Below are 13,567 nucleotides of genomic sequence, written 5' to 3'. Positions count from 1 at the left end.
TACATGAAATAATCACTTTTTACATACTTTAGTCTATTACGAAAATAGATTAAATCATATTTCCCAAGAATTCCAGTTTTACTGCTTGCTGAAGTCCAAATTTTTTTAGTTTTCACATCATATTATTTGAAGACACCAAAAAATGCAGACTTCTAGACCTATATGTAAATTCTGATTTATCTAAGCTCTGCATTTCTCCATTACCTCCTTTTCTCTCTTTGCAGATTGAAGCTGGACAATATTGTACATTTGTCATTTCTACGGATGGCTCTGTTAGAGCCTGTGGGAAAGGCAGCTATGGGAGACTGGGACTGGGAGACTCCAACAATCAGTCCACATTGAAAAAATTGACTTTTGAGCCTCACAGGTCTATTAAAAAGGTGTCATCTTCAAAAGGATCTGATGGTCACACTTTAGCATTTACAACAGAAGGAGAAGTCTTCAGCTGGGGTGATGGTGACTACGGAAAACTGGGACATGGCAATAGTTCTACTCAGAAATACCCCAAACTTATCCAGGGTCCCCTGCAAGGGAAGGTATGTTTTGTACAGTAGAGCCCCTGTTCTCTTCAACTGGGATGTTGTGTAAAGTCTGAAATAGATAAAACACTAAGAAAAAGTTCTGTGGTTTTTTTTTATAGGCTTCTTTTTGAGACTGGGTCTTCTTTAACCCAGTATGGTTATGGTTACATGTAGGCCTGTGATTTGGGCAGTGGCATTGTGCAGTGGCATTGTCAGGGAACTTCTCAAAGCTTTTGAGTCAAAAGTCTTGAGTCTAACTTGTTCAGGGGCTTCCATGGAATTGCAGTTTCAGTTTTGCTAGCTGCAACACCAAGGCTTTCACATATAGCTTGTTTAGTTCTTAAACATCCACTGATGCTGCTTTTTTCTCCTGTAAGACTGGGATATCATGATGCTAAAGCTACTTAATAAATAAATCATTAATAGTTTTACATATAAACTTGCCTTTTTATGTACTTATTTCCCCTTATCAAATAAATGGGAAAGATTGCAAATATTAGGTGTACTTGATCCATGTGAAGGAAAAGTTAGTTTATGTAGACTCCTGAAACTTTACTCTCCGAAGCCTTCAGACTTCCCACTTGATTGGTGTAAAAACTTCATTTTCCTTTTCCTTTTACATGTACTGTAGGTGGTTGTGTGTGTGTCGGCGGGCTACAGACACAGTGCTGCTGTTACAGAAGATGGGGAGCTGTACACATGGGGAGAAGGAGACTTTGGAAGATTAGGTAATTTGAACATTTCATGAAATGCTTTTGGAAGAATTCCTGTGTCTAGTAAGGATTTTATACATCTGTTTGCCTTGTTCTCTACCTGTGCACGGGTACTCAGGTGTGTGTGTACAACTGGCAAGTGCAGAGGCTCTTAAAGGTTTCTAAAGCAGTTAATTTTACAAAGATTTTTTAAAAGGATTTTTCATTTTGAGGCAAGTTGCTTTTATTCATTCATAAAGCTACATGGTTGCTAATGCCACTGGAATGCAAACAGTCGACATTTTAAATAAACTGGAATTCTAGATGAGCCTCATCTAGTGTGATGGTAGAATGAGTCTTTGAAGAGTCAGGAATAACTGGCTGATAATAACAAGGATATCATTCTAATAAGGATACTTGATGTTATATTTGCCAGAATGGCTTAGTGTCCTTTTGCCTTAATACATCTAAAAAGTTAAATTTACCTGAAAATAGAAACCCTGTATTATTATTTTCTTCAAGTTCACTTGTCTGTTTGATCATCTTTGCTGTAGAGCTGCTATGCCTGGTATAAAAATACCCTTCTCAAGCAGGTTTATTTGAACCAACAGGTTTTGCATAGACAGTAGTTTCAGTTGAGCTTTAGTTCCCTTCTGTTTTCTTTGGCTGTCACAATCATCGAGCATAGAGGGGTAGAAGCAAGCAAGTGGCAGGGGTGGAAGATGAGGAGTGTTTCACAATTGAGCTTTCAAGGGAATTAGTAGAAGTTTGGAGTGTATCCCTGTTGTTCAGAAAATAACTCTGTGTTAGAGGTTTAACTGGAAATTTTGGTGGGAATTGTGGAAACATTCTCCTTGAGTTTTAGATTACTGTGGAGTTTTGATGTCCTTTGCAGGTCTGGGAGTGTTCAATGGTGAGTTCTAGAATGTAGCTAAAAAGTAACATTTCATTGGGTTGTAGGAAATTTTCATATTAAATCGGTTATGAATACCAGTGATACTAGTTTTCCTGTCTTCTCCATTTTTCTTCCATATCTACAGAATTTCTGGAGTTTAGCAGCAATGACGCTTGTTGTAAAATGTAGGTGGTGGGTGTAATGTCCTTGGTTTCTGCGGGAAGGAGCTGTTAGAGCTTTGGCTGATGACGTGTTCAGTCTGTGGACAGCAGTGACAGGGCGTCCCCACTGCAGCACCCTGTGTTCTGCAGGGTACCTGCTGCCCACTGCTGGGAGTCCAGCTTTCCATCAGCTGGCATTGAAGGCACTTGTGCTGGAAATTTTCAGCTAGATAGAAAATAATGATCAGTTTTAGAGGCAGTGAGATGCAAACAGGTGTTCTGGAGTATGGCCTAAAGATTAAATGTTTAATTTTACAACAGGTGTCTTCTAAACCTTACTACAAATCTTTCCAAGAAGTCAGCAGGGATCATAATTTGTGATGACTGCAATGCATATGGAATTTGCAAAATCTTATGATTGCGAAACAGAACTTTAATCTTCACAAAAAGAAAATATTTTTTTCTTTTTTCTGTAGGTCATGGTGACAGCAACAGCCGCAACATTCCAACTTTAGTGAAAGATATTAGCAATGTAGGAGAGGTGTCCTGTGGCAGCTCACACACCATAGCTCTGTCCAAAGATGGGAGAACAGTGTGGTCGTTTGGAGGAGGAGACAATGGTGAGTAAAATGAACGTTTGGTAGTAATTTTTGTCTTATTCCTTCTGCCTCAGTTTCAGTACTTCTTGCAGTTTGGTTATGGTCTTTGTTTGTCATTTGGTGGCTGTTCAAGGAAGGGATTCTTAAAAAATCTAAATACAAGATCTGAAGTTCACCTGCAAGATAATAGGGTTAAAAAAAAAAAGATTTTCAGCAGGGGAGGGCTTTCACAGCGCAGAAAGATCAGTGAATGGATGAACAATTCTGGAAAAAATGCTGTGCTGATGACTTTCAAATAAGCTCACTCATTATATGACAGTAGCTATTTATGTCCTACAAACTATTACATATAAACTGCCTGAGATTAGTATTTCAATTTTGAGACAGACTAGAATAAATATATATTTCTTCAAGTCTGTAATTACTGTGATTTAAAGAGAATAGGTTTTATAAAAATTATAATACATTTTAATTTTAAAAATCCACTCTGACATTTTTGGAAATTAAAAAAACGCTCTTTGGGGTACTTTTAATTGTACTTTTAATTGTTGTCTATCCACTGAAAATACCTTCCAGTTGTGTTTCCTCCTTTTGCAGGCAAACTTGGTCATGGTGATACAAATAGAGTATATAAACCTAAAGTTATAGAAGCCTTGCAAGGAATGTTTATTCGAAAGGTTTGTGCCGGAAGTCAGTCTTCGCTTGCCTTGACATCAACAGGGCAGGTAGGCAAAACCAGGTTTTCACTCAAATTATGGGGGTTGGTGAAGATGGTCTGGATTCATGTTATCTCAGCATTTATTATTTTGACTGTTGAGAAAATGTTCAACTAGTACTTCAGTAGAAGTAACGTTCTTGATTAGAGATTGAAGTACCTAATGCACAAGACTATTTCAGAATGTGCTAAGAGTCATGTAAAACACACTTGATTCTTGCTTAGTCGTAGAAAATGTAGTCTTTTTAGGTTAATAAATGTAACCAGCATAAAATGAAATTGGATTCAAGAAGCAAACAGCAGTGAAACACTTTTAATTTTTAATACAGTAACCAGCTTAGGTGATTAAGGGATTTAATAGTTTTTTAAAATGTATGTGTATATTGGTATATAGTCCTTAACAGCAAGTTCTATTTCTGATTAGAAAAATCTCAGGGGAGTTTGGGGATAAATGTTGAGATGGTAAAGGAGGGCCATTCCTGGCATGATGGATACATGTCATCCAACAAGCATTTCCACAGGTGTAGCCCAACTGGCCTCCCCACCTCCAGTTCTTTGACTCAGGCAGTGGGTTTTCCAAGAGGGTGTTGGGGATGTGGGCATTGACTGCAGCAGTTTGTTTCCCTGCAGAGCCTCCCTCCCCAGTACTGTGCTCTGGGGCACTCTGTGGCTGGGGAAGGAGCACTGTAGATGTGTGTTCACAGGAGGGTGCTGTGCCCGTGGTGCTGAGGGTGTGGTTTCAGTCACTGTCAGGGGTTTCCTGGATGCTGTTTGCTGGGATGCTGTTGCTGTGCTGTGCTCACCTGCAGCTGTTCTGTGTTGCTCTGCCCCAGGTGTACGCGTGGGGCTGTGGGGCCTGCCTTGGCTGTGGCTCCTCGGAGGCGACTGCTCTCAGACCCAAGCTCATAGAGGAACTGGCTGCTACCAGGATCGTTGACATTTCCATTGGTGACAGCCACTGCCTGGCACTTTCTCATGGTAAAGAGAACAAGCTGTAAAAATACACTGTTCTCCTCTTGATCAAAAGCAGTTGTATCTCAGCTTCTGTTTTCTACTTTACTCATGTTTATAGATAATGAAGTTTATGCTTGGGGTAACAATTCAATGGGACAATGTGGCCAGGGAAACTCTACTGGCCCCATTACTAAACCGAAGAAAGTCAGTGGTTTAGATGGAGTTGCAATTCAACAGATTTCAGCAGGAACATCCCATAGCCTTGCCTGGACAGCTCTTCCAAGGGACAGGTAACAATGACATTTGGGACAGGTATAATTTTATTCTTTTATAAAAGTCCACTTTGGGATACATTTAACTACTTCCTGAAGGTTGTTCCCACATCATGTGTGTCAGGCATTTTGGTTGTAATGTTTTGGTCTGGAAAATCTTCTTCCTCTCCTCTTTCCTCCCTCTAATTGTTGCATTTTACAAGTGAAAATGTATCAGCACCAAAGATTTCGATATTTCCTCTTTATATATGAATGTTTCTTACATGTAGTTAGACAAAATGTACCTCTGTTTACTAAATATTGAGAAGGTAATAATGGGAGGTGATACAACTAATTTATTTTTATTTTTTGCTTCTGAGGTGATTTTTTATGGCTTAGGAGGTTTCTTTTAGTGTAGTAAGTAGTACACTAATCAGGAGACTTTGGGAAAGGGGAAGTTCAGGCCAATTACTGAAGTGCATTTAAAGATCTTAAAAAAATTTTCTGTATGGTTACATGTTAAACTGAAAATAGGCACCTAAATAAATAGTTTAGTTATACAGTAACTCAGACACCAAAGATGTTAGCAGGTGATTGAAGTGAACCAGTAAACTTTTATGTACGGACTAACACAAAGGAACAGAAAAACTTGATATATGGAAGGTAATGCAAGAAGAATTTCAAATGCCCTGTTTTCAAGGAAGCTATCAGCTAAGGAAACAGTGAGGCTTAAACAGGAGTAAGTGCTGCTTCCCGTTTTCAGTTCTCCCTGCATTGTGTCAAAGTCTCTAGCCTGACATTTGTACTAAAACCAGCTTTGTGAGTACTGGACAGCCTTTGCATGAATAAGATTAAATGCATATGGCTTCAGATTTATGGTATTGAGGTGTTTTTGTCCATAAATGTGGAGTGTTTGTAAAGAGTTTGACAGAAAAGAGACCAGAAAATACCTACCTGGGTCAGGAAGGTGGACTGCCATAGTTGTATTAGTTTGCCCTAAGATAGAAACTAATTTAGTTAAGTGTCTATTCAACCTGTTTCAAGTATTCATTTATTAAGGCAGTTGAAGATTTCCAGAAGATAATTTTCTTTGATGTTTGATTCCAGGCAAGTTGTGGCATGGCACAGACCCTATTGTGTCGACCTTGAAGAAAGTACCTTTTCACATCTTCGTTCTTTTCTTGAGCACTACTGTGACAAAATTAACAGTGAAATTCCTCCTCTTCCTTTTCCTTCATCAAGGTACATACAGCATGTGCACGTTACAGATTTTTGTATTTGTTTTTTCTTTACCACAGTGGTGCATGGCTTAGACCTGCTTAGTCTATTCTTCACCAAGCGTAAGTCTGGTTTACTTGCTCACTCAGGTGCCATTTGTGTAGAATTACTCTAGTGCATTTGTATAACAGAGGAGCTTTACAGTGTCTCAAATGTAGCAGGATCTTTACATTATGCAATTAATTAAATGCTTTACTTCAGAGTTTTCCTTTGAAACACATTTTTCTATGTAGCTGAAATGCACTTACTGTTTCTGTGTTGTCAGTTACTCCTGTAACTAGTGTGTCAATTTTTTTAAAGAGGATTAGAAATGAATATCCTGACTTTTTGTTTTTAACCTGATTGTTGTACTTCTAGATTACATTTGTTGCTTCCTAAAAGTGGGGTTTTTTTCCGTCTGTGTATCACATTATTGTTTATTATTATATTTTGGAATGGTTTTGCCTCATAATTTATGGGACTACTAATCTAAAGTGAATGCCTCTTGCAACCATTGTCCACAAAGACACTTCTCTATTCTAGTTTCAGTTTTTGTTCTTTTAAGCAGGTTGGCAGTAAGTTTCTCAGAGGAGTTTCCTTAAACTCCCAGTTGGAATTTACTTGCCTTTCTGGTATGAAAAATCAAAGGAGAGGTAAAAGCTTAGTGCACAAATAAGTGGAAGGGAATAATGCTAATAATAGGAGAGGTTAACAGGTATACATTGCTTTTGTAGGGAACATCACAATTTTCTTAAATTGTGTTTGAAGCTGCTTTCTAATCACCTGGCACTTGCACTGGCTGGAGGTGTAGCCACCAGCATTCTTGGCCGGCAGGCTGGGCCTCTTCGAAACCTTTTGTTCAGACTGATGGACTCTTCTGTCCCTGATGAAATTCAGGAGGTAAGTAATGCCTTGTTCACATGTGAAAATTGTACTACTCTCTTCTCTTTTTTTTTTTTTTTTCTGTGTACTTATATATTTATCAGACTTTCTGAGCAATTCTGACTTTCAAGTTTTACTCATGAAAGTTAAAAACTGTAGTCACTATCACGGATCTGAAAGCAGAGGAAAATGTTAGCATAAGAGTTTCAAAAAGCTGCTTTATTTTGTAACTTTTAAATTATTCTTCCCTGTAATAATGAGCCTAAAATGTTAATGTGGTGGACTGAGAGACTAACTTGGTTGAGTAATTCTCCTAAGATGCACTCTTACAGCAAATAGCAACTTGTGTTTCACTCCTTCGATGTACTGCTTGTTTGTGTGTCACTGCATGACAGATCAGGTGCTGTTGTGTGGTAGTGTTCTGATATTAAATTAAATGAAGCAGGTATTTGGGATATATCATGTTTGGTGTGCGGTGGGTTTTAAGGATACAGGTGGGTTGGTTATTTCCCTTCTCCACAGAAACAGTACTTTTGGCCGCTCTAATTTTAGGTGGTAATTGAGACGCTATCAGTTGGAGCAACTATGCTGCTTCCTCCACTGCGAGAGAGAATGGAACTGCTGCATTCGCTTCTGCCCCAAGGCCCTGATAGATGGGAAAGCTTATCAAAAGGACAGGTAAGGTCAAGTAAAAATATACCTGAGAGCGGTAGTGGTTTGCTTTGGGTTTTTCTGTGAGAACAGTTTGAACTATGAGTGAACCTCATCTGCAGAGTACAAGAACATTTCTGGGGATATGCAGTGCAGACCCCAGCATAAGAAAATCTGTAGGGCAACCTGACTAAACCAGGAGGGAGTGAGTCAGGGAACACTGCTTGTTTTCTCAAGTGAAGGTCGACTACAGAGAGCTTAGGAATTGCTGTGGTAGACAAGTTTAGAGATTAAATAATTTAGAATACTAGATTGAACAAGCATTGGGAAGAGAAAATTACAGTAATTTCACAACCATAAGGCGCACCAGACTATAAGGCACGCCTCCGGGAGTCGGCAAATTTTGCAACTTTGTACATTATATGAGACGCACCGGACTATAAGGCACACTTTTTTTTTGCCAGGAAGATCCGTGAGCGCGCAACAAAGTAACTAATTAGTAACGGAATCCCGCGATCATGGAGTTTACTGGCATGTGCTCAATTTGCAAACATTTTTCACAGACTGGTGTAGCCTTTAAACACAGCCTCAAGTGCCTTCCCCGTGCACAGGGCCTGGCACTCCCATCCGCCCCCGGCTGGCAAGGCGGCGCTCGGGGCGGCCGCAGCTTGGGGCGGCCACGGCTCACGCCTCGGGGTTGCTGTGGTTCAGGGTGGCTCGGGACCGTCCGCGGCTCGGGGCGGCGTGGCGCTGCCCACCCCCTCTCTCCCTGTGTGGCTGCTGCTGGTCGGGGGCCGGCTGGTGATGCCCAGCCCACACGGCGGGGCCTGACTGGGAGCAGGCCGCTCCTGCCCCCCCTCCCCTCCTAACTCGGCGCTCCCGCGGCACCGCCCCCCCATTGCAGCTCACACTTCTGGGTTTGCAAATTTCACAACTTTGTCCATTATATAAGGCGCACCAGACTATAAGGCGAACTTCTGGGTTCAGGGCAATATTTTAGTCAAAAGGATGCGCCTTATAGTTGTGAAATTACTGTAACTGTTTTCTGGGATAGATACTTGTATGAGGCTTTCCCTACATAGATTTCACCTTACTTTGCAAAGATGACTGCAAGGTTCTTTTCTGTACCCTTTTTCCTATGCACAGTGTAGAGTGTACATAGGCAATTTTGTCTCGCACCTGTCTTCCCAAATAATCTGATAACTCGGACGTACTGGAGAAAGTGTTTGGTTCAGTGTCCTACCCTCATTGCCCACCATATGGACAGTCTGGTTTCTGTCTCTCTTAATCTTAGATTTTTACTAAATGTAGTCAATCTAATTCAGTATATTTATCCATTTTCTAATAGTACAAATCTTCAGGAAAACCTGGAGTATTTTGGTAAAGCCCTCCAGCTTATTTCTGTGTCCCTTTAGAATATTTTTGTTGGGTAACTGTGCCTAATGCTTCTTTTCTTAGCTCATTATTTTATCTTTGTTAATAAAGAGTGATTTTTGTGTCTGGTGGTTCTTCTGTAGAGAATGCAGCTGGACATCATTCTGACAAGCTTGCAGGATCACACCCATGTAGCTTCCCTGCTTGGCTATAGCTCCCCATCCGACAGCACAGAAGCTTCCTCCTTGTGTATCAGCTATGGAAACCTCTCTGATCAAGCATTTGCTGTCCAGAGCAGTCATCCAGATACTCATCTAGCTGAAATCTTAATGAAGACTCTTCTAAGAAACTTGGGATTTTATACAGTATGTACAGGCTTCATATCAATTAATTTTTTAAAATTATAATTAGTTTTTGATACTTTGAAGGGTGGTTATTTCCCCCCATCTTAAGGAAATCATGCTGATTTTGTTTATCTAAAGTAGCAGTGCCATATGTATTTGTCCTTAGGTGGGCAGAAGTCAGTCATTCACCTCTAATAATATGGTTCTGATATTGCTGTAGTGGTACTTATTGTTTAAGGTGACTTACATAAATGCAGCTGGTTTCATACCAGACTATTTTATTGCTTCAACTTTGGCTTCAGAGTTTTTTGGAAGAGAAACCATAACACAAGAAGTAAATTGATGGCATGCAGTGTCTGTCAGTATAATCTCAGCCAACTGGGAGCAGTGAGCAGGCACCAGGAGCATGAATGTGTTGAACTTCACTGGGGTGGTAACTACCTTGTAATAGAGCAGCAAGCACAGGTCTTGTTAAACACAGTGTGTCAGCAGATTGTTGTTCTTAGAAAGTGTAGGGGAGCATGAGAGCAAATCACTGACTCAGCTTTGTATTCAGCCAGCCAGTTGAATTCAACAGCCAGAAGAAATCAGAGGTGTGTGCTTCCCTGGCATGGTGGGGAGCTCTGCACGCAGCATGGCAGTAGTTTTAGTTCTCTCTAGGTCTCCTTCAGTCAGCAAGGAGGAGCTGTCTGCTTTGGATTGGTTGCTTGAAACTAACTCAGTTTTTCCAGTGAATTCCAAAGGGAGTCAAACAGCCATCTGTGTTCTTCTATTGCCATCCTAGATAGTGCAAACAGGGATTCTAGTGTGAGATATCCTGTGCATCAACCCGCAACGGATCCTAAGGAATTGTTCCTTATTTTAACTCACTTTAGGGGGCTAGGTTAGGAAGTGATTTTTTAATCTAGTTATCCTTGATGAGTAATAGAAGCATTGCTGCATGTGACAGAAACTTTTTAAGAAATGTTTGCCTGACAGCTGCCACAATCGCTCCTGTGACATTTTAAACAATTGGAATTTCAGGTTTGGTTATGCCCTGATCCACTTGACATTATCCAATTTCTCCAGTAATTACAGGTGCACATAGTAAATATAAAAATACTTCTTTTTAGGTGATACTAAAGTATTATAGCACTTGAAGCAGAGTTAATTGTTATCTTTCCCTGCTTTTGTTTTGATAGGACCAAGCCTTTGGAGAACTGGAAAAAAACAGTGATAAATTTTTACTAGGTACATCATCATCAGAAAACAGCCAACCCGCTCATCTGCATGAGCTTTTGTGTTCCCTACAGAAACAATTGCTGGCTTATTGCCACATCAACAGTGTTACTGAGGTGTGTGTCCTTGTATTTACCATTTAGGAGAGAAAAAAATAATTCCGTATTCATAAGTGCCAGAATGTTGCAAGGTTCTTTTTGAAAATCTTCAGAGTATTTGAAAACTGAAGTGATTTGAAAAGTGAACCCCTTATAAGCATTTACAGAGCTATACTTCATTTGTTTCCTTCTAGAATTCCAGCAGTGTGCCACTGCTTCACAAACACCTGCAGCTTTTGTTGCCTCATGCTACAGATATCTACTCCCGTTCTGCAACACTGCTTAAGGAAAGCTCTTGGAATGGGAGTGTTGGGGAAAAACTGAGAGGTAACTGTCCATGGAAAAGTCAGTAATGATGGCCCTGTAACCTTAGGGCACTTTATTTTGCTTAGGTTTGAATTTAAAAGTCCCTTATTTTTTTCTTATATCTGCGTAAATTAGGCATCCCAAGTCTCCCCCAAAGGAAGAGATGTCTACCCAGGAATGGCATCTGATTCATGTTTTTGATAGGACATTTTGTGTGCAGGAAAAGCACAGTTTGGAGAATGTGAATTCTCTGTTCTGTTCACCTTCACTTCAGAATGTAAATGTGAACAGAATACAGAATGTACATTATTGTTTCAGTTTCATTAGTTCCAGATTTCTGTTTTAAAAAGTACAATTATTGTGATTACTGAAAAATGTGTGACTAAAATAAGATATTAGCAATTATTAAACAAACCCATCAGTTCAAACCTTTATTGTTTAAGACATTCTGAGATAGCTGAGGTGCAATTCTTTGACTTGTTAAATTGTGCTTACACAATCCCATAACTGTCAGCAATTCGAGTGTGTTTTTTTCTCTGCAGATGTGATTTATGTGTCAGCTGCTGGCAGCATGCTCTCTCAGATTGTCAACTCCCTGCTGCTTCTGCCAGTGTCAGTGGCCCGGCCTTTGCTGAGTTACCTGCTGGATTTGCTGCCACCTTTGGATCGTCTCAACAGACTCTTGCCTGCTGCAGCCCTTTTGGAAGATCAGGAGTTACAGTGGCCTCTTCATGGTAAGTGTGAGAGGAAACATGCTTTTAGTCTGAAAAATAAACAGTGGCACCTTTTCTAGTAGAATTTAGCTCTCCCTTTTAAGATGGCTATTTTTTTAAACCATATGTCTTGCTACATCTTCTTTTCAATTTCCTGAATGTATTAATATCCCTTGCTGTGAAATACTTTTTGCTGCTCTGAGTGCCATTTCCAGTTGTATCCTTAATCTCTACGTGTTTATCAGAACACAGAGAAGCGTGTATTAGACAAAGCAAAGGTTCTTGGGCAGAGTTTGAAAGAGCCTTTACTTCATGAACAGCTGTACCATGAATGGTGGTGACCTCTGCTGTGCTGCAGTTCTATTGTTCAGCGATCTGTTTGTCCCAGCTGCTGTTTCTTCAGTTGAAAGGTTGCTGATTGAGGGGCAAATCTGCCGTGAACTGGGCAATGTGAGAAAGACCTGCCATTAGCTGTGAATTTTAGAGCTGTTTGTGATGCTGGCCATGGGTGCCTAAGCTGGCAGTGGATGTTGCAGGTGGCCCTGAGCTGCTGGAGCCTGCGGGCGTGCCCCTGCCGCAGCCGGCGCAGTCCTGGGTGTGGCTGGTGGACCTGGAGAGGACGGTGGCGCTGCTGGTCGGGCGCTGCCTGGGGGGGATGCTGCAGGGCCCTCCCGTGTCACCTGAGGAGCAGGACACGGCCTACTGGCTCAAAACCCCTCTGTTCAGCGATGGAGTGGAGATGGACATTCCTCATCTGGGTGAGCTCCTCGCTGTAAATGTGTGTTGAGGGGGAATTTCTGATGGGCTTTGAATAGGACTCTGTAATTAAGGGTTGTCTTTCAGCATTCTTGTCTGTTTGTGTGGTAATACTGAAAGTTCCAAAATGGTATTTAAGGTTATGATGTAGTCTATAAAAGGGTCTTGGAAGTACATTCAGGAGAAAAAAAATCCCAATTTCATTCAGGAGAAAAAAATCCCAATTTCTCAGTGTAAGTCTACAGACTTCACACAGTTAATTGGAAATGTTTTACTCTTAGATGCTCAGCATTTAACAGACATTCCAGGAATGCAATTTTGCATATTAATTTTTGGAAAATCCCTTCTATTTTATTCTACTTACAAAATGATTTTTTTGTTAATTAGAAACAATATTATTAGTAGCAAATTTCATTCTTTATGATCTACCAACATTATCAACAACTCAGCAGTGGTGTTCCAGTCATCCCTTCCTGTCTGAACCAGGCACTTGCTTCTTTGTACCCTGTTCCTTTTAGTTCCCATGTCCTCCTCCCTCTGGTTCTGAGCATGCTACTGCAAGACTTAACAAGACAGAGGGATTTGGAATGGGTCCAGGCAGGAGTTGCAGCTGTATAGCTGTGCACTTCAGATAGAATTAATGATACAGATTTATGCTCTTGAAGAAGAACTGGATAAGAAGAGTTTAGGAGACTTGCTTCTAAATCACCATAGGTTTTATGTGGATTGTCTTTTATGTCACTTCCCTATGTAAGGTGAATTTGTGGAAGGACAATGACATGTCTTGACTTTTTTTCTTTTTTTTTTTTTTGTAACTAAGGGGAAGATGGAAGGTGGTTTAAATGCTTTTAGATAGATGTGTGTAATCCTCAAAATCTGTAGAATTTAATTTCTTTGGTATTTCCCTTCTGTTAGACAAATGCATGAGCTCCTTGTTAGAAGTGGCCCTGTCTGGAAATGAGGAGCAGAAGCCCTTTGATTATAAGCTGAGACCAGAGATCACAGTCTATGTTGATTTGGCCTTGGGTTGTACAAAAGAGCCAGCAAGGAGCCTCTGGATCAGTATGCAGGACTATGCTGTCAGTAAAGGTGAGCTGTTGAAAATACCCGTCTATGTTGAAAGCAAATTAAATGCTCCAGCTATGCTCCTAACATAATTGTGTGTTTTCTTTGGCAATGA

General features: G+C 40.5%; 1 protein-coding gene across 7 annotated transcripts in view; it reads left to right on the top strand.

The window, feature by feature from the left end:
• The window catches only part of HERC1 (HECT and RLD domain containing E3 ubiquitin protein ligase family member 1), a 95,780-nt gene that overhangs the window by 17,075 nt on the left and 65,138 nt on the right, over positions 1–13,567 (top strand). For all 7 annotated transcript variants that reach the window (XM_033071136.2, XM_042779661.1, XM_033071139.2 and 4 more), the window contains exons 5-19: positions 225–536; positions 1,153–1,249; positions 2,746–2,889; positions 3,466–3,593; positions 4,417–4,561; positions 4,656–4,827; positions 5,896–6,030; positions 6,780–6,945; positions 7,480–7,605; positions 9,096–9,317; positions 10,478–10,630; positions 10,807–10,939; positions 11,461–11,652; positions 12,168–12,389; positions 13,303–13,476. In XM_033071136.2, coding sequence (XP_032927027.1) covers positions 225–536; positions 1,153–1,249; positions 2,746–2,889; positions 3,466–3,593; positions 4,417–4,561; positions 4,656–4,827; positions 5,896–6,030; positions 6,780–6,945; positions 7,480–7,605; positions 9,096–9,317; positions 10,478–10,630; positions 10,807–10,939; positions 11,461–11,652; positions 12,168–12,389; positions 13,303–13,476 — 2,521 coding nt within the window. The remainder of the gene's footprint in view (positions 1–224; positions 537–1,152; positions 1,250–2,745; positions 2,890–3,465; positions 3,594–4,416; positions 4,562–4,655; positions 4,828–5,895; positions 6,031–6,779; positions 6,946–7,479; positions 7,606–9,095; positions 9,318–10,477; positions 10,631–10,806; positions 10,940–11,460; positions 11,653–12,167; positions 12,390–13,302; positions 13,477–13,567) is intronic.

This window comes from Catharus ustulatus, chromosome 12 (assembly GCF_009819885.2).
Source record: "Catharus ustulatus isolate bCatUst1 chromosome 12, bCatUst1.pri.v2, whole genome shotgun sequence".
Lineage (NCBI taxonomy): Eukaryota > Metazoa > Chordata > Aves > Passeriformes > Turdidae > Catharus > Catharus ustulatus.
Note: the sequence above shows the minus strand (reverse complement) of the source record. Positions and strands in the feature narration are given on the sequence as shown.